Source organism: Ranitomeya variabilis, chromosome 4 (genome assembly GCF_051348905.1).
Source record: "Ranitomeya variabilis isolate aRanVar5 chromosome 4, aRanVar5.hap1, whole genome shotgun sequence".
Taxonomy (NCBI): domain Eukaryota; kingdom Metazoa; phylum Chordata; class Amphibia; order Anura; family Dendrobatidae; genus Ranitomeya; species Ranitomeya variabilis.
Window position 1 is genome coordinate 564,488,179 of NC_135235.1, and position 26,809 is coordinate 564,514,987.

The following is a 26,809-nucleotide window of genomic DNA, read 5'->3' on the forward strand; positions in this document are numbered from 1 at the left end:
GCATCCCTTAGAATGCCCTCCAGGATTTTACCCACAGTAGAGGTTAAACTTACTGGCCTATAATTTCCGAGTTCAGTTTTTGTCCCCTTTTTGAATATTGGCACCACATTTGCTATACGCCAGTCCTGTGGTACAGACCCTGTTATTATGGACTCTTTAAAGATTAAAAATAATGGTCTATCAATGACTGTACTTAATTCCTGCAGTATTCGGGGGTGTATCCCATCCGGGCCCGGAGATTTGTCAATTTTTGTGATTTTTAGACGCCGCCGTACTTCCTGCTGGGTTAAGCAGGTAACATTAAATTGGGAATTATTATCACTAGTCATATTGGCTGCCATGGGATTTTCTTTTGTAAATACTGATGAAAAAAAGTCATTTAGCATATTGGCTTTTTCCTCATCCTCATCCACCATTTCACCCAGACTATTTTTAAGGGGGCCAACACTATCATTTTTTAGTTTCTTACTATTTATGTAGTTAAAGAATATTTTGGGGTTATTTTTGCTCTCTCTAGCAATGAGTCTCTCTGTCTCAATCTTTGCTGCCTTGATTTGCTTTTTACAGAATTTATTTAATTTTCTGTATTTATTTAATGCCTCCTCACTACCTACTTCCTTTAATTCTCTAAATGCTTTCTTTTTGTCACTTATTGCGCCCCTTACAGCTTTATTTAGCCATATTGGTTTCCTCCTATTTCTAGTATGTTTATTCCCATACGGTATATACTGTGCACAGGTCCTATCCAGGATGCTAATAAACGTCTCCCATTTTCTTTGTGTACTTTTATGTCTCAGGATATCGTCCCAGTTAATTACACCAAGATCCTCTCTCATCCGTTGGAAATTTGCCTTCCTGAAGTTTAGTGTCCTTGTCACTCCTCTACTACACATCTTATTAAAGGAGACATGAAAACTTATTATTTTGTGATCACTATTCCCCAAGTGACCCCCAACCCTTATATTTGATATGCGGTCTGGCCTGTTGGTTAATATTAGGTCTAGCAGTGCCCCCCTTCTTGTTGGGTCCTGAACCAGTTGTGAAAGGTAATTGTCTCTCATAGTTGTCAAAAACCGATTACCTTTACTGGAACTGCAGGTTTCTGTTCCCCAATCTATTTCAGGGTAGTTGAAGTCCCCCATAATAATGACTTCTCCTTGAGTCGCAGCTTCATCTATTTGCTTTACAAGGATATTCTCCATTGCTTCCATTATTTTTGGAGATTTATAACAAACTCCTATCAGTAATTTATTATTTTTTCCCCCTCCCCTTATCTCCACCCACAGGGACTCTACATTTTCATTAGAGTCACCTATATTATCACGCAGGATGGGTTTCGGATTCTGGCGTTTCGGATTTTTTTCTCGCTACGCTGTTTAGCGATCAGGTTAATGCTTTCTTTTAATTGATAGATCGGGCGATTCTGAACGCGGCGATACCAAATATGTGTAGGTTTTTTTTTTTTATTGTTTTATTTAGGATGGGGCGAAAGGGGGGTGATTTAAACTTTAATATTTTTAATATTTTTTTCACATTTTTTTTTTTTAATTTTTTTTTCACTTTTGCCATGCTTCAATAGCCTCCAAGGGAGGCTAGAAGCAGGCACAGCCCGATTGGCTCTGCTACATAACAGCGATCATCAGATCGCTGTTATGTAGCTGAAATGCAGGTGTGCTGTGAGCGCCGACCACAGGGGGGCGCTCACAGCAGGCCGGCATCAGTAACCATAGAGGTCTCAAGGACCTCTATGTTTACCATCCTGATGCATCGCCGACCCCCGATCATGTGACGGGGGTCGGCGATGACGTCATTTCCGGCCGCCCGGCCGGATGCGGTAGTTAAATGCCGCTGTCTGCATTTGACAGTGGCATTTAACAGGTTAATAGCGGCGGGTGAATAGCGATTTCACCCGCCGCTATTGCGCGCACATGTCAGCTGTACAAAACACCGCCGGAGCGCACATCAAAGCAGGGGACCCGACATGCGCAGTACATGTACGGCGCATGTCGCAAAAGGGTTAAAGTTCACTACTATTAGTGTTTTGGTTTTTGCTGTGTTATAGCACCACCCAGTGGTGGTTAAATTTATAACCTGTGTTTTTTAGTAATAATTAGAGTGTTGCATTGTGGGTTGCACCAAGGCATTTTGGGATGAGGAACCTCCATTTTCCCTCTGTGTTCTTCATGGACACACGTGTTGTTCTGCTGTGCTGGAAATACCTTACTTGCTTGCCATCCTGGTTAAGTTTATACGGTAAGATTGTTATCCCTGTTCTTGCAATGTAGTGTTGTACAGAATGCGATTAACTGTATAGCAGCCAGTACACAGGAAATGTGATTATCAGTTACCTGCTGTATGTAGTTATATATAGAAGTTGCATCATCCTGTATATTTTGCTTGCTAGTTGTAAAGTATCAGTTGTGCTGTTATTTGGCTCAATACTTATACATATCATTTGTATTCTTATAGTTTTACCGCGCTCATGTTACCAATAAACAAGTTAGACTACAGAGAACAGTCTGCTTATTTGGGAGACAGAAGTGGTTTATGCCGTATGTCAGATCACACACCGTATCAACGTGTATGAAGACAGAACACATTGTGTGCACATAGTTTTACTGCCCGTTTCAGGTTTTTTAACTTCTTCATTAACCCCTTAACGACCGCCGATACGCCTTTTAACGGCGGCCGCTAAGGGTACTTAAACCACAGCGCCGTTAATTAATGGCGCTGTGGAAAAAGTGAATAGCGCCCCCCAGAGTCGGATTTTCTCTGGGGTCTCGGTTACCGGGGGTAGCCGAGACCCCAGAGAATATGATTCGGGGTTTTTTTTACCGACCCCCGAGTTGCGATCGCCGGTAATTAACCGTTTACCGGCGATCGCAAAAAAAAAACAAAACACGATTTCCCATTTAATTTCTCTGTCCTACGATGTGATAGCACATCGGAGGACAGAGAAATGGGGTCCCCGGTTGCCCCCGATGCCCCCCCGATACTCACCTGTCTCCCCCGGTGCTCCTCTTGGTTCCCCATGGGCGCCGCCATCTTAAAAATGGCGGGCGCACGCGCAGTGCGCCCGCCGGCCGGCACCTGGGAGATCTTTGGGGTCTTGGCTGCTGGGGGTAGCCAAGACCCCAAAGAACATGATCGGGGTCGGTTTTTACCGACCCCTGTTTTGCGATCGCCGGTAATTAACTGTTTACCGGCGACCGCAAAAAAAAAAAAGTGATGTGTAATTCTCTGTCCTCTGATGTGATCGCACATCAGAGGACAGAGAAATAGGGGGATTGGGGGACCTTATCATACTTACCGGTGTCCCTGGGTCCTCCTGTGTCTTCTCCTGCTGGCCGGCTTCTTCCTATAGAAAGAAAATGGCGGGCGCATGCGCAGTGCGCCCGCTCTCTGCTGCCATCTGCCGGCCGGCAGGAGAGAAGAGTTGGGGCTAAAATTAGGGTTAGGGTTAGGGTTAGGGCTAGGGTTAGGGTTAGGGCTAGGGTTAGGGTTAGGGCTAGGGTTAGGGCTAGGGTTAGGGTTAGGGTTGGGGCTAAATTTAGGGTTAGGGTTGGAGCTAAATTTAGGGTTAGGGTTGGGGCTAAATTTAGGGTTAGGGCTGGGGCTAAATTTAGGGTTAGGGTTAGGGTTGGGGCTAAAGTTAGGGCTATAGTTGGAGTTGGGGCTAAAGTTAGGACTAGGGTTGCGGCTAAAGTTAGGGTTAGGGTTGGGATTAGGGTTTGGATTAGGGTTGGGATTAGGGGTGTATTGGGATTAGGGTTAGGTTTGAGGTTAGGGTTGAGATTAGGATTAGGGGTGTGTTGGATTTAGGGTTCTGATTAGGGTTATGGTTGTTTTGAGGTTAGGGTTGCGATTATCCTTAGGGTTGTGATTAGAATTATGGATCGGGTTGGCTGTTGTGTATCCGCTTTTTGGGCTCCCCTGGTGGTTGCTGGTGGTATTGGTGACTTGTTTGCACTTTGCTGCTTCTGTTCACCTGCTTCCATCAGCGTTTGGGAGTTTCCTATTTAGCCTTGCTCTCCAGTCATTTCCTTGCCGGTCATCATTGTAACCAGAGCCTTCGGTTGCATGTTCCTGCTACTAGTCTGCTGATCAGCTAAGTGGACTTTGTCCTTTTGTTTTGTATTTTTTGTCCAGTTTGCAGTTTTTGTAATTCTCTGTAGCTGGAAGCTCTTGCGGGCTGAAATTGCCACTCCTGTGTCATGAGTTGACACAGGAGTCTTAAAGTAATTTCAGGATGGTTTTTGAAAGGGTTTTCAGTTGACCGTGAAGTCCTCTTTTGTATCCTTCTGCTATCTAGTAAGTGGACCTCTCTTTGCTAAATCTACTTTCATACTGTGTATGTCTTTTCCTCTTAATTCACCGTTATTACATGTGGGGGGCTGCTATCATCTTTTGGGGTATTTCCCTAGAGGTAAGCCAGGTCTGTTTCTTCCTCTACCAGGCGTAGTTAGTCCTCCGGCTGGCGCGTGCATTTAGGAAGCCGTAGGTATGCTCCCTGGCTACTATTAGTTGTGTGGTAGATTTAGCTCACGGTCAACTCGAGTTTCCATCACCCGAGAGCTCGTTCGTTATTTATATGTTTCTTACGTTCCCTTGCCATTGGGAACCATGACAGTTGGCATTAGGGTTAGGCCTCTTTCACACTTCAGTCTTTTGGCGTCAGTCTGAAACGGCCATTTTCATCAAATAGCGGATCCGCCATTTTTTTGGCGGTTCCGCTATTTTCCCATAGACATGCATTAGCGACGGATTGTGGCGGATGGTCGTCCGTCCCATCCGCCATGTGACGGATCCGTCGAGATTTGGCGGACGTCATCTAGACATTGACGGCCATTGTAACGTTTTTTGTCTGCGCCGAAATGGCGGTTCGCGACGGATCCGTCGCGTTCGTCATTCCATAGAATGGCCGCCTATGGGCGACGGATCCGTTGTTACCGTCATTTCGGCGGATCCGTCGCCCCAATCCGCTTTTTCAATTGCGCATGCTCCAAAAAGTAGATACTTTTCCCAGACAACCCCCAAGTAACGGATCCGTAAAAAAAACGGATCCGTTAATACCGTTTTCTCAACAATTGTGACGGATCCGTCACTATGTCGGAGCTGACTGACGCCAAACAACTGAAGTGTGAAAGAAGCCTTAGGGGTGTTTTGGGGTTAGGGTTGGAGTTAGATTTGGGGGGTTTCCACTGTTTAGGTACATCAGGGGGTCTCTAAACGCCACAGCCAATTTTGCGCTCAAAAAGTCAAATGGTGCTCCCTCCCTTCCGAGCTCTGCCGTGCACCCAAACAGTGGTTTACCCCCACATATGGGGCATCAGCGTACTCGGAATAAATTGGACAACAACTTTTGGGGTCCAATTTCTCCTGTTACCCTTGTGAAAATAAAAACTTGGGGGCTAAAAAAATTTTTTTGTGGAAAAAAAAATATTTTTTATTTTCACAACTCTGCATTATAAACGTCTGTGAAGCACTTGGGCATTCAAAGTTCTCACCACACATCTAGATAAGTTCCTTGGGGGCTCTAGTTTCCAAAATGGGGTCACTTGTGGGGGGTTTCTACTGTTTAGGTACATCAGGGTCTCTGCAAACGCAACATAATGCCCGCAGACCATTCTATCAAAGTCCGCATTCCAAAATGGGGTTCCTTCCCTTCCGAGCTCTGCAATGCGCTCAAACAGTGGTCCCCACCACACATGGGGTATCAGTGTACTCAGCACAAATTGGACAACAACTTTTGGGGTCCAATTTCTCTTGTTACCCTTGTCAAAATAAAAATTTGGGGGCTCAAAAATCTTTTTTGTGGAAAAAAATTTTTATTTTTATTTTCACGACTCTGCATTATAAACTTCTGTGAAGCACTTGGGCATTCAAAGTTCTCACCACACATCTAGATAAGTTCCCTGGGGGGTCTAGTTTCCAAAATGGGGTAACTTGTGGTGGGTTTCTACTGTTTAGGCACATCAGGGGCTCTGCAAATGCAACATAACGCCCGCAGACCATTCTATCAAAGTCTGCATTCCAAAACGGCGCTCCTTCCCTTCCGAGCTCTGCCATGCGCCCAAACAGTGGTTTACCCCAACATATGGGGTATCAGCCTACTCAGCATAAATTGCACAATAAATTTTGGGGTCCAATTTCTCCTGTTACCCTTGAGAAAATAAAAAATTGCAGGCTAAAAAATCATTTTTGAGGAAAAAAAAAGGATTTTTTATTTTCACGGCTCTACTTTATAAATTTCTGTGAAGAACTTGGGGGTTTAAAGTGCTCACCGCACATCTAGATAAGTTCCTTAAGTGGTCTAGTTTCCAAAATGGGGTCACTTGTGGGGGGTTTCTACTGTTTAGGCACATCAGGGGCTCTCCAAACGCGACATGGTGTCCGATCTCAATTCCAGCCAATTCTACATTGAAAAAGTAAAACGGCACTCCTTCTCTTCCAAGCTCTGCGGTGCGCCCAAACAGTGGTTTACCCCCACATATGGGGTATCGCCACACTCAGGAGAAATTGCACAACAACTTTTGTGGTCTAATTTCTCCTGTTACCCTTGTCAAAATAAAAATTTGGGGGCAAAAAGATCATTTTTGAAAAAAAAATGCGACTTTTTATTTTCACGGCTCTACGCTATAACCTTCAGTGAAGCACCTGGGGGTTTAAAGTGCTCACCACACATCTAGATAAGTTCCTTAAGGGGTCTAGTTTCCAAAATGGTGTCACTTGTGGGGGGATTCCACTGTTTAGGCACATCAGGGGCTCTCCAAACGCGACATGGCGTCTGATCTCAATTCCAGCCAATTCTACATTGAAAAAGTAAAACGGCACTCCTTCTCTTCCAAGCTCTGCAGTGCGCCCAAACAGTGGTTTACCCCCATATATGGGGTATCGATGTACTCAGGAGAAATTGCACAACATTTGTGGTCTAATTTCTCCTGTTACCCATGTGAAAATAAATATTTTGGGGCAAAAAGATCATTTTTGTAGAAAAAATGCGATTTTTTATTTTCACGGCTCTACGTTATAAACTTCTGAGAAGCACCTGGGAGTTTAAAGTGCTCCCCACACATCTAGTTAAGTTCCTTAAGGGGTCTAGTTTCCAAAATGGAGTCACTTGTGGGGGGCTTCTACTGTTTAGGCACATCAGGGGCTCTCCAAATGCGACATGGCGTCCAATCTCAATTCCAGCCAATTCTACATTGAAAAAGTAAAACGGCACTCCTTCTCTTCCAAGCTCTGCGGTGCGCCCAAACAGTGGTTTACCCCCACATATGGGGTATCAACATACTCAGGAGAAATTGCACAACAACTTTTGTGGTCTAATTTCTCCTGTTACCCTTGTGAAAATAAGAATTTGTGGGCGAAAAGATCATTTTTGTGTTAACAAATGCGATTTTTTATTTTCACGGCTCTACTTTATAAACTTCTGTGAAGCACTTGGGGGCTCAAAGTGCTCACCACACATCTAGTTAAGTTCCTTAAGGGGTCTAGTTTCCAAAATGGGGTCACTTGTGGGGGGTTTCCACTGTTTAGGCACATCAGGGGCTCTCTAAACGTGACATGGCATCCAATCTCAATTCCAGCCAATTCTGCATTGAAAAAGTCAAACGGCGCTCCTTCTCTTCCAAGCTCTGCGGTGCGCCCAAACAGTGGTTTACCCCCACATATGGGGTATCGGCGTATTCAGGAGAAATTGCACAACAACATTTATGGTTAAATTTCTGTTTTTACACTTGTGAAAATAAAAAAAAATGGTTCTGAAGCAAAATGTTTGCAAAAAAAAGTTAAATGTTCATTTTTGCCTTCCACATTGTTTCAGTTCCTGTGAAGCACGTAAAGGGTTAATAAACTTCTTGAATGTGGTTTTGAGCACCTTGAGGGGTGCAGTTTTTAGAATGGTGTCACACTTGGTTATTTTCTATCATATTGACCCCTCAAAATGACTTCAAATGTGATGTGGTCCCTAAAAAAAAAATGGTGTTGTAAAAATGAGAAATTGCTGGTCAACTTTTAACCCTAATAACTCCCTAACAAAAAAAAATTTTGGTTCCAAAATTGTGCTGATGTAAAGTAGACATGTGGGAAATGTTATTTATTAACTTTTTTTGTGACATATCTCTCTGATTTAAGGGCATAAAAATCCAAATTTTGAAAATTGCTAAATTTTTAATTTTTTTGCCATATTTCCATTTTTTTCATAAATAATCGCAAGTAATATCGAAGAAATGTTACCACTAACATGAAGTACAATATGTCACGAAAAAACAATCTCAGAATCAGCAGGATCCGTTGAAGCGTTCCAGAGTTATAACCTCATAAAGTTACAGTGGTCAGAATTGTAAAAATTGGCCTGGTCATTAAGTACCAAATTGGCTCTGTCACTAAGGGGTTAACTCAAGAAGCTGATAGTGTTTTTTAACCAACAACTATGGCAACATTTTCCAAAACACATCCAGTAGTCTTCTGGGCATCTTTCCATTAACTTGTTTTGTAAAGTACGGAACATCTTCTGAGCAGAAAACACCAGAAGAATGGACATGTCATTGCTTTGTGTTTTTAGATAACTGAAGTAGTTAAAGGCCATTCAAAAGCCTGAACATAAGAACAGCAAGTTGTGTTCTTTAGATCATTCTATGATGGGTTATTCATGAGCTTCCACGGCAGAATCGGCCTGAAACATGCATTATGAGCACCAGGAGCGTAATGATCATGGTTGCAGAGAGTGCAAGTTCAACTGGGCCCGTTCAGTAGGAAGGCCCACCGACACCAGTGCCTACTTCAGCTGGATGTGCATCCGAGGTTGCACAGTCAGCTAAGGCTACTTTCACACATCAGGTTTTTTGCATCAGGCACAATCCGGTGAATTTAAAAAAAAACGGATCCGTTTTTTTTCTGCCGGATACGTTTTTTCTCATAGAGTTGTATTAGCGCCGGATTGTGCCTGATATCCCAACATTTCATCTGGTTTTGCTGGATCTAGCAAAAATTGCCTGTCCGGCGGCCGGAGAAAACGTCCAGAGGAACATTTTTTTGTTGCGGAGAAAAACCTGATGGCGCCGGAATCAGCGCCGTCCGGCTTTTCTGGCAATGGATGCCTATGGGAGCCGGATGCGCACATGACGATATTCGGCGCCGGAGTCCGTCCTCCAAACTGCGCATTCCCTGTTCTCTCTCTTTTTACTATTGATGCTGCCTATGCAGCGCTTGGAAGAGCTTGAATTAAAGTAGTTTTACATTCATGCCGACGCTTGGTTTTTTTTCGTTCCGTCATGTCAATTTAGAAGGTGGTGTGTGCAGCCTTTACAGAGATGATATGGTACATTTATCTGATATTGGCAATGATATTTCTAATCTGAATTGACAGGTAATTTTTGGGATGGCCCTAAGTGGGATGGTGCCATGTTTGTCTTTTTAAATTCAAGATGGCTGGTGAGGTTAGTTGTCCAGGTAATGGATGGATAGATGTTTCATTGTTAATGGGCATAAGCGTATTGGGCTAATCTGTGTTCAGAAAGTTATGAATAAATATTTACAGATGGTTTAATTAAATAGTTTTAATTTATTGATTGTTGTACCTTAAATTTTAATAAAGGCGGTGGCCAATGATATCCTCCAAGTAACGTATCGGGTATTTTTAATATGGTTAAGTTAATTATGATTCAGTTGTGTTACATAATGCCATGATGGTCCACACATCCTTTAGGAGGGGAACACACAGCATTACTATACACCATATGTTCTCTCTCCTGAAGGGGTTGATTGGTGGGAAAGTTTTCCCGCCGGTTCTTTGTCTAGCTTTGCTGGTCTCACTCTCCCATGACATGTTGGTTGATTGGGAAGCCAACCAGTTGTGAACCATGGCTGAGGAGAAAATTATTTTCTCCCCTGAAGATGGTTTGTGATTGGTATTTATTATTTACAAATATGGACTTGTGGGGGATAAAATGTAGCAGTGCTGAGGGTCCATGGCAGATCATCAGTGCTTCCTACCTGAAGCTGCCCAACCTTCCCACCCTTTGTAAAGATAATTTGTCATGTCCATTGGGGTTAATCGTCCAGGTAATGGATGGACAGAGGTTTGATGGTTAATGGGCTTGAGCTTTATTGGGCTAAGCTGCGATCAGAAAGTTATGGTTAAATATTCACAGATGGTTTAGTAAAATAGTTTTATATTATTGATTGTTGTATCTTAAATTTTTATAAAGGCCGTGGCCAATGATATCCTCCAAGTAAAGTGTTAGGTATTTTTAATATGGTTAAATTAATTATGATTGCATTGTGTTATGTAACGCCATGCACAACAATGGAAAAATTACATACCTATACAAATATTCAGTCATTTGTATCTTCCTTAAACTACCTTAAGGTTCTGAAATCATGAAGCAATTAAAAGATTTAATATGTTGATTCTTCCAAATGAAGACAACCGCATTTTATAGTTGAAAGTCAAGGGAAAAAAGCCAGCATCAGAGCCGACAAAACCACCAGCAAAGCTGCTTCAGGAAAAATAATGTTTCTTCTGAAGCAGCTCTACCTCTATCTTCAGTGTTGTCCCACGAAAAGATATAATAAAATATTTCCAAAAATGTAAGGGGTGGACTCACTTTTGTGATATGCTGTATATTCTTTTAATAAACACGCTGGAGAAATGTGTTAGTCCGAAAGACACATTAATTTAAAACAGCTATCTCTGCCTGTTTGATCAGTCGACTTAGCAATCCTCAAGACCAGATAATTTTGGCCCATTAAAACATCCCTAAACATTAAATCTTCCCTTTTGTGTTTACTCTGAGGCAACAATTCGCCAATGAACAATCCGCCGAAAAACAGTAGAGAACATGCTGATGAAAAAAGTACTGACTCAAATTCACTAAAACAGCATGAATGTGATACAGCATAGAGATTTCTCAACATATCTGGCGTAACAGGACATCTACAGCCCCGAACACAGTGATCCTTTTTGTAACCTTTCAATAGCTGCTTTATAAGAAAATAGCCATCCAAAGGTTGCTGACCGAATAATTTAAGAAAAGATGACACACCCGGTAGTGTTTTTACCACTGTGGAGTGGGCCAGCCCCTTCTCAAACAGCTTCATACAAATATCAAGGTGACTTGTTCCAAACTTCTAAACCCGTCTACCCGACTAACAACACAGAACTTGGATCACTGTTCCTATGCCGATAGGCAACTTTTCCATGTTGCCGATGTCACCGACTGCTGTAATAGTTCCAAAACTATGACCAAATCAATCCCAACAAATCGTCCGGACACTATTCTCCCACTGGTTTTGCCCATGACACAAGGCTGAAGAACTTGTTGAACTGAAAGTGAGAAACAGAGTCAGCCACAGAATTACTCTTACCGGGGATGTGCACAGTTTTGAGCCTTATATTTAATTTTAAACTAGGTGTCTTAATAAATTTACCACTAAATTACACTTGGTTGACAGACTGATAATTATGAATTTCACGCCTTTATTGTCTGACCTTAACAACATATGCTTGTTTTCAAAGAAGTGACCCCAGAGCAGGAATAATTCTAGCAGTAGCAGATTTTTTGTAACACTGTGATTAACACATGGTGCTATCTACCTACACACCATCTATCGTTCCAAAAGGCACCAAAACCCTCTGTCTCTGAAGAATCCATAAACAGCCTAAATTCCTCAGCTACCACAAAGGGGTCCTGCCATAACACCCGACCATTAAAATTTTCCATAACTTCTACCCATACCTCTAAATCATCCTGGAAATACATACATGAAATGTTGGGTTTTTAATACCGACGATATGTAAAGCTAATCTCCTGCAAAATACTCTACCCATATGCATGACTCTAGAGGCGGTAGTAAACTAGTAAACCCAATAATGATTCAAACTGTTTTACTGTAGCTTTCTTTTTTCTAAACAACGTAACTAAAGCATCTTTGCACTTAGTAATCTTAGCAGCAGGGAAGCGGTATTCTCCTTTAACCGTATCTATAACAATGCCAAGATAGTCAATGCAACTATTGGGCAGGACTGTTTTATCCTCAGCTAGTTGGATGCCAAAATCTTTACTAACTTCCATAAACATATTTAACAACTGGCTATGTAAGGAGATGGACATACTGCCCACATTCCACCTTAAAGACATGAGTAGTGTTATGGTGAATAATGTGTATTGTGATATGCGTTATTAGTGTTGGCGTTGTGTTCTGCCTGACAGTAGGAAGAGTCAGAGTTAACGATTGGGAAAATCCTAGAATGGGAGGGGCTAAAGTGAAGGGACATAGACAATTTCCTGTCAGGATGTTAAATAGGGCCCACTGCACAGTAAAAGGCAGACCTAAGGTCTTGACAATGAGCAGAGCCACATGACATGAGTGCCCCAAACTGAGAGGAGATAGAGACAGTGGATAGCGAGATCTTGGGTAAAAAGGGAAGAAACCTGACAGAAGGACAGAGTGGTCAACCGGAGATGGGTCTCGGGGACAGGACACCTAGCAGTAAGACCCAGAGTTTATAACTCCGGGATGTAACAATCCAGGAATGAACAGGGAATGTGAGACGAAGCGAGTGTCCTGGGCGGGAGTTCCAAGACGACAGAAGCAGAGTAAGTACTGGCATAGTGACAAACTAGTTCCTTTAAGAGGAAGAGAGGATGCAGGACCGCCGGTGGAGAATAGGACTTTAACTGGACTGTAGTATCGTGCTGGGGTGTGTTGAAGGAAACAAGACTAGTTGAGGTAGAAATAAGTAAATTTGGAAGAAGTAAAAAGGCTGTGTGTGAAAATGCTCCATGTTGTAAAGGAAACGTTTGTGAAGCTAAGCAATCACTATTTATTGTACGTAGTTCCCACTAAGTGGCTGTTTAGTAAAAGACTGTTTATTTTGGACAGGTGGTCTCCCACATTGAACTTTCCAACATCTGGTCCGGGCCATCCAAAGTAATAAGTACCATGACGAAGACGAAGCCCATATACCGAGTCAGGACCCTCACCTTCATGTAAAAGATGAATACTTCGCTCACATCTACGGCCCAGCGCCATGTTACAGCTACATAGTGACGAACCTCTGGGACCCACAAATAAAAAAACATCTTGATAATATGCCAAACTGCCTTTCATAGACCACACCGCTACTACACACTTAATAGAAGACAAAAATGCTTCAAAATAGAAACAAGACAACGAGCACTCCATCGTTAAACACTTATCAACATAGCAACATCTTTCAAATTGAAGGCCCAACAAATGAAAGACCTTTGGAGAAAGTTCAGAGAAGAGCGACCAGAATGGTGACCGGTCTGCAAACCATGTCCTATGAGGAACAGTTACAGGATTCGGAATTTTTAGCTTGCAAAAAGGAAGACTGAGCGGAGACTTAATAGCTGTCTACAAATATATCAAGGGCTGTCACATTGTAGAAGGATCATCTTTATTCTCATCTGCACAAGCAAAGACTAGAAGCAATGGGATGAAACTGAATGGGAGGAGACACAGATTAGATATTAGAAAAAACTTTGACAGTTAGGGTGATTAATAAGTGGAACAGGCTGCCACGAGAGGTGGTGAATTCTACTTCCATGGAAGTTGTCAAACAGAGGCTGGACAGACATCTGTCTGGGATGATTTAGTGAATCCTACTTTTAGCAGAGGGTTGGACCAGATGACCCAGGAGGTCCCTTCTAATTCTACCATTCTATGAATGGGAAGTAGCTTAAATGTAGACGTGATGCCTGCCTAGGCCCAAAATTTTCTGCCGCCTGGTCAAACGAAGTATAGCTCACTGAAACTAACCTATGATCAATGCAGTCATTTGATGCAGAGCCATATGGGTTAGACAGGTGGTGAGGTAGCCGAAATGAGTTAGGCTCTTTCTTTGTAACCACAACCAGAGGTGAGGGGTGGAAATTATTAAAAGATGGCTTAACAAACGGACCCACCACCCTGCCAGCTTTTATTTCCTTATCCAATTTTTCCACTAGCACCTCTGCATGAAGTTCTGTAGAGTTTAAATTATGAATCCAAGTGCATCCACTATCAGTGAAAGCAGTTAGCAAAACCAATTAGGAGTTTGGCTTTCTTGCGGATTGGATACCGCTTCATCCAGGTTAACATGCTTCCCAATTTTAATGGTGTCAAGGCTTTGTTAACGTATTCCTTTGTGAATGGCTGACCGGACATGTTTGCTCTCTTAAAACACCTTGCCATAGGGTGCTCCCTTTATCAAAGTAACCCTCATGTTTGTACTTGCATTTAGTAGGCCATTTACATTGCAACTCATTAAATGCAAAACATGTCACTTTTTAAAATTAGCATGAGGGGAAAAACGCTGTACCTCTATTACCCTGGATGGTAACATAATATTAAGCTAGAGCCCAACATCCTTAACATCCCATTTTAGAGGCAGGAAAAACTGCAATTTTTTACGAAAATGTCATTGTAAAAATACCAGCTTAAACCACCAAAATTTATTATAGATTATATCCACATGTTGAAATAGTCCTGAACGCTATTCAGGAAATTTCTCACCCATTACACTAACATGTATACAAAATGCCTGCAACGAGTTATTAAACGATCTAGGTACAGTATAGTACGGGGTCTGTCGTCATCTGACTCTTTTTTGTCTAATTTGGCCACAAATTCCTTAGAAGCTGACAGCAGATCTAAAAATTCTTTACGCAAATTTTTTCTTTTATTGACATAGCAAAATGAAAACCTAATGATGAAATGGGACATGTAAGAGCTTCCTTGTAGCACGTTTCTCCAACCCCTTTAACCTTTGAAGCTACTGAGCTAACAACAGACTCCTGATCTGCTCACTCTAACCCCTCTATCCCTTTATATAAGTGCCTCTTTACCTCTGATACCTCTGGGACCCAGGGGGACTGGCTAGAGCATACAAAGGACACTGTTCCAGGGGGAAAAGACTCTGCAGGGAAGTTATACATGAGGCTAATTGGGACAGAACAATGAGAATATATGCATGGGGATAATATACTCACCGCAAGCTGCCCGATCCTATGTGGGGTGGTTCCACCTACTGGATTGGTTCTCCTCTCGTTCACCAGCTGAGTAAGACTTGGGCTTCGAGACCAGAAACAGCACTCCTTGGCCAGTGGTCGACCGAGCCCTGGCCAGCACACAGCGGAGGTGCTGTGCCTTCCACACCTCTTCTTCCTTGATGCCATTCCAGGGTCCTTACTCCTCGGACCAGTAATGGGGAGTACAGTATTCTTCTTCCCTTTGGCCGCACTCCACTGCGCATGCCCGTGCTTTCCGATTATGTCATTATGACCTCCGGGGCTGCTTCACTGACATCTACTTCTGGCTCATCCCTCGTCCTCATCACTGCATCAGGACCACCATCGGCTTCAGGAGAGGAATTCAGAAATCACTGGAGACATCCAATAGCTCCTCAGTGTTCTCCCATCTGGATTTTCAGCTCTTCTAGGAGGCTCTCCATCTTCTGGACACCATCATCTGCCACGAACCCTCAGCACTACCACCTTTTATACCCCACCAGCTCATATTTGTAAATAATAAATACCAATCACAAGTCATCACTAGGGGAAAAAAATAATTCTCTCCTCAGTGATGGTTCATGACTGGTTCACTTCCCAACCAACCATCATGCCCTGGGTGAGTTTGCCAAGCGCATGAAGACAAAGAATCAGAGGGAAAACTTTCCCACCGATTAACCCCTTCATGAGGGAGAACATATAGTGTAAAGTAATGCCATGTGTTCCCCTATTAAAGGTTCTGGGGACCATCATTATGTTAATTTTCTTGTTATTGTTTTGCAAAGTATTTTTAGAAACATTTCAGGTGGAATCCGCACATACTCTAATGATTACGTAACTTAGCACAGAAGACCTGAAGTAGATCAACCTCTGCAGAAATAAACACCACTTTTTCCATGAATGAATTTCTCAATCTTATTACTTCCTTCACTGTAGTTTCTTTTCTGTCAGGATATAGTTGCAGAAAAGTGGACTATACATCAATAACATCAATAGAATCAGTCAGGAGTCAGAATGTCTAAGGATCCATTACCCAATGGATCCTACAGGTCCATCATGGCTCCATAAACATGAAAGCCATGAAACCACTGTGGTCAAATCCTTATATTGTCTACTTTTCATTGCCAAAGCATTGGCCAGTTTGGTGATGTGCACAGAAAACTATAACAGACAACAACTGAATGATCCTCTTCACGACATCCACCATACATGAAGCGGGTGTATGAAGCAGACTCAAGGGATGTTACAGCCAGTACCTGCCTTTAACAATCACGGGTGAACAGAGCTCCTTCTGCAATTGTTCACCTGTTAAATGCCGCTGTCAAACTCTTTGACAAAGAACACAGCTCGTGTTCAAAATGCATAGCTGCGCATATGGGTGCCATGTCACTATTTTATATGAATTTGGAATAAAGACAAGCTTTTTTATCAGCTGGACTCAACCTGCTTTTTTTCATTCAACAATCAAGTGGTAAGCTTGGAGTTCACGGCTGTTAAACACCGAGGTGGTAAGCTGGCTATCTCTTTTTTTTGTTCTTCTTCTTCCCTGTCAAACTCTGACAGCGGCATTTAACACGCGCCAGCATGGAGGCGCAGCATTCCATGAGCCCATCGAAGTGCCCGTGACATAATTGCAGGTCGCCGATGGGCTGCTATGATTTGGTTTAGTAAAAGGCCTCTATGCTTGTCATTATGGAGCTCCTTTGAAATCCTGCTTGTGGTCGGGCTTCAAAGGAAACAATTCTTTTTGTTATATGCAGCAATGCTGTGGCATTGCTGCATATAGCACAAGAGGTCAGTCAATTGCAGTTTCAAGTCCCCTAAGCGGAACAGTGAAAGGTGGAAAAAAAATCTTTAAAAAATATGAAAAAAAAAGTTCAAATCACCCCCATTTCCCACATTAAAAATAAATATATTAAAAAAATACACATATTTGGTATCAACGCATTCAATAAAGTCTGATCTATGAACATATTAAATAAAAATACTCCAATTGGTAAACAAAGTAAACAAAAAAAACAAGAGCGACAAAATTAAGTTTTTTTGGTCGCTGCAATACCGCAAAAAATGCTGTTACAAGGAATCAAAACATCACATCTTTCCCAAAATGGTATGAATAAAAACTTTGTCTCGCCTCACAAAAATAGGCTATCACACAGCTCCATCAACCAAAAAGTAAAAATGTTACGGGTCTTTGATAATTGAGACGTAACCAAAAAAAAAATTTCTGCAAACTTATGATCTTTTTTTCACCATTAAAAGAATAAAAAAAAAACTGTACGTTTGAAATTGCTGTAATCGTACTGATGAGCAGAATTATATTGTGAGGTAATTTTTAGCACAAAATACCGTATACACAGTAAAAAAAATTCCCAAAAAACAATGGGTTTCTTTTCACAATTTTTCCACACTTGGAATTTTTCCTGTACACTATGTTATAAAATGAATAATGAATGAATAATAATAAAAATAATGGTGTCATTCAAAACTCGTCCCACAAAAACCAAGCCCTCATATGTCTATATGGACAGGAAAATCAAAAATCTATGGCTCTGGGATGAAGGGGAGGAAATAACAAAGACGCAAAAACGGAAATTGGCCATTTCGTGAAGGGGTTATAGATGAGGCAAATCCCATTCAGGAGCATGTATGTAGTGAATAAAAATCATCCTCATAGGAACACTCATGTCTGTCTCTCCTGGGATAAGCTCACCTCATCTTCTTCCTCCTCGCTGCTTACACGAACACTGATTTTAGGAGCTCCTGTTCTTACTAGTTTTTTGCAGGCCCTTCGAATAAAGTATCCAGAAAATAACATGCCAATATCGGAGGCTAACAGGCGGACTATGTTCCAAGCATCTACATCGCTGAATCTACAAAATTAAAGAAAGAACTGATCAATTCTTAGTAAGAGAATAATATACATGGATCACATATGTATAGGAATATCTGTCTTTCATTTCCCCGAATCAGCCAACGATGGTTAGTTATTGTTAGGGCTAGCGGAACGCACCAAATAATTAGAGAAAAGGAATAAGGTGCGTCCGCAGCCCGGGGTCCACTGTGCAGAGATGGAACCTGCTGCTAAGCAATGATGGACTTTGCCCGCTCTGTGGGAAAACGTGCAGCCAGGAGCTCGAGGTGTATACCGCACTGGCTCACGAAACCCCTACAGGATTTACTGTCTCCAGAGTATTTCTCTGGCAGCGGGAGGTGAGATAAGGTCGGAACAGAGATGGCAGTGGGTAAACCTGCCGCAGCCATGCTAGCAGCCTGAACAGCTATTGCGGTAGCATCCACCGCTGAGGTTGCACGCTCGAGAGCCACCAACCTGCCCTCCAGCAGCTGGATGTACCACTGCAATCGCTGTTCGTCCGTCATTACTTAGCCAGACCCTGGCGCTAGTATACTGTTAGGTCTAGCGGAATGCACCAAATAATTACAGAAAAGGAATACGGTGTGTTCGCAGTCCGGGGTCCACCGTGCAGAGATGGAACCTGCTGCTAAGCAATGACGGACTATATGGCAGTACCATGAGGATACACACACAGGTTAACTTCACCCTGTGTGAAAGAAGCGGACCCTGTTGCGTCACAGGGCCGCAGTACCACACGTAACAGAAATAATAATATAGTAGCACGAGAGTGCATGCGGTGCCGCACTGGCGGACGCCACTAACCACCCAAACTTGGGTTTGGAAAGCGCGGTGATAGCGCACGGCGCCGCACTGGCGGTCACAGCAACAGACGCTGTTTGTGTACTTGTGTTGGTAACAAGTCGGGCGCTAGATTACAATCATCCTCCTTACGCGAGCATTCAAACACAAGGGAGTGGATTTTTAAGAGAGACTTTCACTCACAACACACACATAAACAAGTGTATACTAGCGCATGGCCGTGTGGCCATTCAAACCTTTTATAGCTGCAGCAAGCTCAGGACCTTCCTAGAGGACCAATGAAAACTGCTACAGTAACTGAGCAACTTCAGGACCTTCCTAGAGGACCAATAGGAGCTGCTGCAGTACTTGAGCATGTGACCCCAGACCTCCACTGAGAGGTCTTCCCTTGGGCATGCTCAGAAAGGAAAAAGCAGGACTTAGTCCCAGAGATGTCTGCTCACCGCTGATCAGTACAGGCTACAATGGCAGAGCCTGGAAAGGCAGCAGTAACCCTTTGCACAGAATCAGACTGAGCCAGATGCTGGGACCGACGTTTCCACTGAGCAGGCTCCACTGCAGATGATGCAGAATAAGAGACCGCAGCAGACATGGTTCGAGATTCCCCCTGTGCAGCAGCGGGAACTCGACTCCTAACATTACCCCCCCTCTAGGGCCCCCCCTCCTTGGGCCTCGCTATGCTTAAAGGCTGCAATGAGCAGCGGAGCCCGAATGTGCTCTACAGGTTCCCAGGTTCTGTCCTCAGGACCATGGCCCTTCCAGTCCACCAGATAGTATTTTTTGCCACGTACTACCTTGCACCCCATGATAGCATTCACCTTGTACTCATCCATGGACGAACCCGATGTCCCGGCAAATGACTCAGAAAACCGGGATATATAGACGGGCTTTAAGAGGGAAACGTGGAAGGTGTCGGTGATACCAAGGCATAGCCAAACGGTAGACCACAGGGTTAACCTGTTCCAGAACCTTGAAAGGACCAATGTAGCGAGGCGCAAACTTAGTGGACTCAACTCGCAGCCTGATGTTACGGGCGGAGAGCCACACTAAGTTGCCAGGAGCGAAAGTCGGAGCGGGGCGCCAGTGAGCATTGGCAGAAACCCTCATTCTCTCCTTGGAAGCCCGAATAGCATCCTGTGTGTGGTCCCAAATGTCACGTGCCTCCACTGCCCACTCTGCCACCCTCGAATCAGTGGATGACACAGGCATGGGCACAGGGACACGCGGATGCTGGCCGTAATTAAGGAGAAAAGGAGTCTGCCCAGTGGAATCGGCTACTGCGTTGTTCAGAGCAAATTCTGCCCAAGGTAGCAAAGATGCCCAGTCATCCTGCCTAGCAGAGACAAAATGTGGCAAATATGTCACCAGAGTCTGGTTGGCCCTCTCTACCAACCCATTCATCTCGGGATGATACGCAGAGGAGAGATTTAGTTCTATGCTGAGTAAATGACAGAGCTCTCTCCAAAACCGAGACGCAAACTGGGGACCCCGGTCACTGACAATTTTATCAGGCATGCCATGTAAACGGAAAATATGTTTAATGAACAACGACGCCAAGGCCCTTTGCAGAAGGTATCTGTGGAAGCGACACCAAGTGCACCATCTTAGAGAAATGATCGGTGACAACCCAGATAATGGTGCAGTTACGAGACTTGGGTAAGCCCACCACGAAGTCCATCCCGACCATCTCCCAGGGCCTGTCTTACACCGGCAGGGGGTAAAGTTGCCAAGCAGGCCATTGCCGAGGAGACCGATTCTTGGCGCAGAAGACACACGCCCGAATATAGTCCCCGACGTCACGGGCCATATGCGGCCACCAGTACGTCCTCGCCAAAAGCTCAGATGTCCTCTTGGTCCCAAAATGTCCACCCACCCTGGACGAGTGAGCCCAAGAGAGAACCTCCGGTCGCAAATTAGATGGAATGAAAGTCTTGCCTGGGGGCACAGACTCTAGCGAAACTGGAGCCACAGTTCTCAGGCTCTCAGAAGAGACAATAAGTCGAGGCTCCTCCTCCTCCTCAGATGACACTACGGAGCAAGGGAGAGCGTCGGCACGAATGTTCTTCTCCCCGGAGAGAAAATGGAGAGTAAAATGGAACCGGGAGAAGAACAGGGACCATCTAGCCTGGTGAGAATTCAGACGCTGGGCGGTCTGTAAGTACACCAAGTTCTTGAGGTCTGTGAACACTTGGAAGGGAAAGCGAGCTCCCTCCAAGAGGTGTCTCCACTCTGAGAAAGCCAACTTCATGGCTAGCAACTCCCTGTCCCCGATGGAATAATTCCTCTCCGCTGGTGAAAAGGTCTTGGAGAAGAGGAAGCAAGGATGCTTCCGACCTTGAGCATCCTTTTGGAAGAGGACTGCTCCAGCACCAACGGATGAGGCATCCACCTCCATAATAAATTGCTTATCTACATCAGGGCGATGTAGGATGGGAGCGCTAGCGAAGTGTGACTTAATCGAGAGAAAGGCTTTGGAGACCTCCTCTGTCCACAATTTGGGATTTGCTCCCTTCTTGGTGAGGGCAACCAAGGGAGCTACAAAGTTGAGAAGTGTGGGATGAACTGGCGATATTAATTAATGAACCGCATAAAGCGCTGCACCACTTTAAGAGAATAGGGTTCTTGCCAGTCCATCACAGCCTGTAGCTTGGCAGGATCCATAGACAATACCTGGGCAGAGATGATATAGCCAAGGAAAGGCAAGGACTCCTGCTCAAACACACACTTCTCCAACTTGGCGTAGAGGAAGTTTGCCCGTAAGAGGTTGAAGACTTTGCGAACATCTCTCCGATGGCAGTTGATATCTGGAGAGTAGATGAGAATATCATTCAGATAGACTATGACTGAGGTGGTGAGCATCTCCCAGAAGATGTCGTCACAAAGTCTTGGAAAATGTCTGGGGCATTACAGAGCCCAAAGGGCATCACCAGATATTCATAGTGCCCATCCCTGGTGTTAAAAGTCATCTTCCATTCGTCCCCCTCACGGATGCGAATCAGGTTGTAAGCACCCCGCAGATCTAACTTAGTAAATACCCTTGCTCCCCGTAGCCTATCAAAAAGCTCAGATATCAGGGGTAGTGGGTATTTATTCTTAACGGTAATGGCGTTAAGACCCCTGTAATCTATGCATGGATGTAGTTCTCCATTCTTCTTCTGCACGAAGAAGAACCCAGCCCCTGTAGGTGACACTGACTTCCTAATGAATCCTCTTGCCAGATTCTCTTGAATGTACTGGGACATTGCCTCCATCTCCGGGAGAGATAACAGATAGACTCGACCCCGGGGAGGCTCAGCACCAGGCAAGAGGTCAATAGGACATTCATAGGGGCGGTGAGGCGGAAGGGTCTCCGCAGCCCTTTTGGAGAACACATCCGCATAGGACCAATAGTGCTTGGGGAGAGAGGAAAGATCTGCGGGTACCTCTGTAGAAGCAACCTGAACGCACTCCCTCTGACATCTACCCTCACATGATTTACTCCATCCCAAAATTTTCCCTGAGGACCACTCGATATGAGGAGAATGATAGCGAAGCCATGGTATCCCCAACAAGACCTCATCAATTCCCTCAGGAATAACTAATAGGGAGATAATCTCCTGATATGATGGAGACATAGAAAGAGTGAATGGAATGGTCTGTGAGAGTCATGTCGACCCATTTACCACTCGGACGGTCACAGGTTTGGCGAGCATCACCAGGGGTATTGCTTGACGCTGGGCGAAAGCAGATGACATGAAATTGCCTTCGGCCCCGGAGTCCAGGCTAAGCTCTACCATAAGAGTGGATGGGCCTATGGTAATTGTCCCCTTGAAGGACAATTTAGAGGAAAATGTCTCCGTGTCTAGTGTACCTCCTTCAGCTACCACTAGACGCCGACGTTCCCCTGACCGCTGAGAACACTTGGAGGCAAGATGTCCTGACTGCCGACTGCCAAACATGACAGACCATAAGTGCACGAGTGGACCGGGACTTAGATCCCACGCGCAACGCCTCTATGGCCTCATGTGACTCGGACACCTGGACCGGAGATTCCTGAGGTTTGGCGAAGGTGGGAGCCAGCCGAAACCTCTGCCTACACTGGGCTCGCTCCAACCTTCGCTCGTGAAAACAAAGGTCGATGCGGGTTGACATAGCTATGAGCTCCTCCAGTGTGGCGGGAATTTCCCTAGTGGCCAAAGCGTCCTTCACATGGTCAGCCAGCCCTCTCCAAAATACCGGGATAAGAGCTTTATCTGACCATTCCAGCTCAGACGCTAATGTCCGGAAGTGGACGGCAAAATGGCTGACCATGGACGAACCCTGAGTCAATTCCAGCAGTTGGAGCACCGTATCATGGGTGACTTGGGGTCCTAAAAAGACCTGTTTCAGAGTGCTCAAAAACCGAGGAGCACTCTGCACCACATGATCGTCGCGCTCCCACAGCAGCGTAGCCCACTCCAATGCCCTGTCTGACAGCAGAGAAATTATGAATCCCACCTTTGCCCGCTCTGTGGGAAAACGTGCAGCCAGGAGCTCGAGGTGTATACCGCACTGGCTCACGAAACCCCTACAGGATTTACTGTCTCCAGAGTATTTCTCTGGCAGCGGGAGGTGAGATAAGGTCGGAACAGAGATGGCAGTGGGTAAACCTGCCGCAGCCATGCTAGCAGCCTGAACAGCTATTGCGGTAGCATCCACCGCTGAGGTTGCACGCTCGAGAGCCACCAACCTGCCCTCCAGCAGCTGGATGTACCACTGCAATCGCTGTTCGTCCGTCATTACTTAGCCAGACCCTGGCGCTAGTATACTGTTAGGGCTAGCGGAACGCACCAAATAATTACAGAAAAGGAATACGGTGTGTTCGCAGTCCGGGGTCCACCGTGCAGAGATGGAACCTGCTGCTAAGCAATGACGGACTATATGGCAGTACAATGAGGATACACACACAGGTTAACTTCACCCTGTGTGAAAGAAGCGGACCCTGTTGCGTCACAGGGCCGCAGTACCACACGTAACAGAAATAATAATATAGTAGCACGAGAGTGCATGCGGTGCCGCACTGGCGGACGCCACTAACCACCCAAACTTGGGTTTGGAAAGCGCGGTGATAGCGCACGGCGCCGCACTGGCAGTCACAGCAATAGACGCTGTTTGTGTACTTGTGTTAGTAACAAGTCAGGCGCTAGATTACAATCATCCTCCTTACGTGAGCATTCCAAAACAAGGGAGGGGATGTTTAAAGAGCGACTTTCACTCACAACACACACACATAAACAAGTGTATATTAGCGCATGGCCGTGCGGCCATGCAAACCTTTTATAGCTGCAGCAAGTTCAGGACCTTCCTAGAGGACCAATGAAAACTGCTACAGTAACTGAGCAACTTCAGGACCTTCCTAGAGGAGCAACAGGAGCTGCTGCAGAACCTGAACATGTGACCCCAGACCTCTACTGAGAGGTCTTCCCTTGGGCATGATCAGAAGGGAAAAAGCAGGACTTAGGGTACTGTCACACAGTGGCACTTTTGTCGCTACGACGGTATGATCCGTGACGTTCCAGCGATATCCATACGATATCGCTGTGTCTGACACGCAGCAGCGATCAGGGACCCTGCTGAGAATCGTACGTCGTAGCAGATCGTTTGGAACTTTCTTTAGTCACTGGATCTCCCGCTGTCATCATTGGATCGGTGTGTGTGACACCGATCCAACGATGCGTTCGCTTGTAACCAGGGTAAACATCGGGTTACTAAGCGCAGGGCCGCGCTTAGTAACCCGATGTTTACCCTGGTTACCATCGTAAAAGTAAAAAAAAAAAAACCGTACATACTCACATTCCGGTGTCCGTCAGGTCCCTTGCAGTCTGCTTCCCGCTCTGACTGACTGCCGGCTGGAATGTAAGAGCAGAGCACAGCGGTGACGTCACCGCTGTGATCTGCTTTCACTTTACGGCGGCACTCAGTCAGAGCGGGAAGCAGACTGCAAGGCACCTGACGGACACCGGAATGTGAGTATGTACTGTTTTTTTTTTTTTACTTTTACGATGGTAACCAGGGTAAACATCGGGTTACTAAACGCGGCCCTGCGCTTAGTAACCCGATGTTTACCCTGGTTACCCGGGGCCTTCGGCATCGTTGGTCACTGGAGAGCTGTCTGTGTGACAGCTCCCCAGCGACCACACAACGACTTTCCAACGATCACGGCCAGGTCGTATCGCTGGTCGTGATCGTTGGAAAGTTGCAGAGTGTGACAGTACCCTTAGTCCCAGAGATGTCTGCTCACCGCTGATCAGTACAGGCTACAATGGCAGAGCCTGGAAAGGCAGCAGTAACCCTTTGCACAGAATCAGACTGAGTGAGACGCTGGGACCGACGTCTCCGCTGAGCAGGCTCCACTGCAGCTGATGAAGAATGAGAGACCGCAGCAGACATGGTTCAAGATTCCCCCTGTGCAGCGGCGGGAACTCGACTCCTAACAGTTGTAATCAAAATCAGCCATTTAGCCTAACTTTCAAAGGGTATGTGCTCCTGAAATCACTCAAGGTTCTTCAGGGAATTAGATGGAACAGTTAATGCGTCCATACACTTTGGCCAACAACTCTCCCCAAACCTCCCATGCACAAGTATGCTCGCCCAAGTAAGGTTTTGTTCTAGATGGGAAAAGGCTAGTTGACGGCTGCCAGACAGCTCTAGAAGTGTCTTATGTTCTCAGGGCAGCAAAGAATAAGACGTTGAAATTCAAGATGTCCAATCTATTTTTCCTCCGATACCATCTGTAGGGGAAGAAATTTAACTCCATACACAAAATTGAAGCGCTTTACAGATATATTAAACTAATGTGTATGGTCAGCTTAAAGGGATTACCCATTACTTGGACAATCCCATTTTAAATTCTGTATTTTCTTGACATTTTACCTCTACAGTTCTTCCTATACAGTTCTTCTTATATACTGTAGTTTTACCTAAAGACATACTATTTAGTCTAATAGTTGAGGAAGTGAATGCATCTTTCACTAGATACATGCTCATAAAGTCTAAATATCAAATAGATATCCTTCTCACCTCATAATTCCAAAATGTTTCAGGATTTCCTCCCAGAGGTAATCTGAATAGACGGTAACAAAAAACATACTCATTATCCAGAAAGAAACAAATATCAGTTATTGCATTGCCCATAAAGATACTTATTAATTGTATGCTGATCACCTTTTATTTTACAGCCTGCTTCCAACATCTTTTTGCTCTTTTTAATAGGATGTAAGGTTCTATAAGGTGATTTCCTTTTAACAAGATGTATCATTATTCTACGTAATACATTTTATTCACCACCATAATGCTACAACTACCATAAGGGCTCATACTCATTTGCGGCAAAAACGGATGAGTGTAATCTGCTAAAAAAACAGATTGCACTCTGACCAATGTTAATCTATGAGTCCCAGCTAATCTACGATTTTTTTGTCAGCTCAGATCATGATGAGAAAAAAATAGCAGCATGCTGCGGCTGTCCTCGTATCGCGGACAAGACTCGCCAAAGCAAGTCAATGGGTGTGATGAAAAAATTGCACGATATTCAGACCATGTGAGTGCCATCCAATTTTTACACACCCATGTCCTTGAAAACTCGACATTTCATGTGCCACATACAGTAAAACTATAGCATGACAAATTAGAATAGAATAGATAGAATACATATATATATATAGAAAGATATAAAGATGTCAGTGGCACATACAATTAGTACAGTGCATGTGCAGCTTACTTTACATGTATTTTATCACCAAATAAATAATTTTCTGAAAAAAATGGCGTGTGATCCCCAACATTTTATTAACCAGCAAAGGGAAAGAGGGCAGCTGGGGGCAGATGTTTATAGCATAGGAAGGGAGTAATACCCATGGCGCTTCCCAGGCTATTAATATCAGCTCACAGCTGTACACTTAGCCTTTACTGGCTATTAAAATAAGGGACCCCCCTAAAAAAAATTACATGGTGATAGTATTAGGGGTTAATGTTACCTTTGTAATGTCAGGTGAAATCAAGCCCTTGGCTTAGTAATAGAGAGGCTTCCATCAGAACTGTTCTATGAGAGAATTGCTCTATGTAAAACCTCATGTTAAAATCGCATTGCAATCGGATG

The 26,809-nt window shown here is 44.4% G+C and overlaps 1 protein-coding gene across 1 annotated transcript in view; it reads right to left on the bottom strand.

Annotated features, from left to right (window-relative positions):
• Positions 1 to 25,969, bottom strand: part of LOC143768116 (piezo-type mechanosensitive ion channel component 2-like) — a 164,249-nt gene extending 138,280 nt beyond the window's left edge. Inside the window, exons 1-4 of the mRNA XM_077256803.1 lie at positions 25,876 to 25,969; positions 25,732 to 25,774; positions 17,731 to 17,890; positions 16,065 to 16,178 (exon numbers count right to left, since the gene is read on the bottom strand). Coding sequence (XP_077112918.1) covers positions 16,065 to 16,178; positions 17,731 to 17,890; positions 25,732 to 25,774; positions 25,876 to 25,969 — 411 coding nt within the window. The remainder of the gene's footprint in view (positions 1 to 16,064; positions 16,179 to 17,730; positions 17,891 to 25,731; positions 25,775 to 25,875) is intronic.
• Between the last annotated feature and the right edge of the window lie 840 nt (positions 25,970 to 26,809).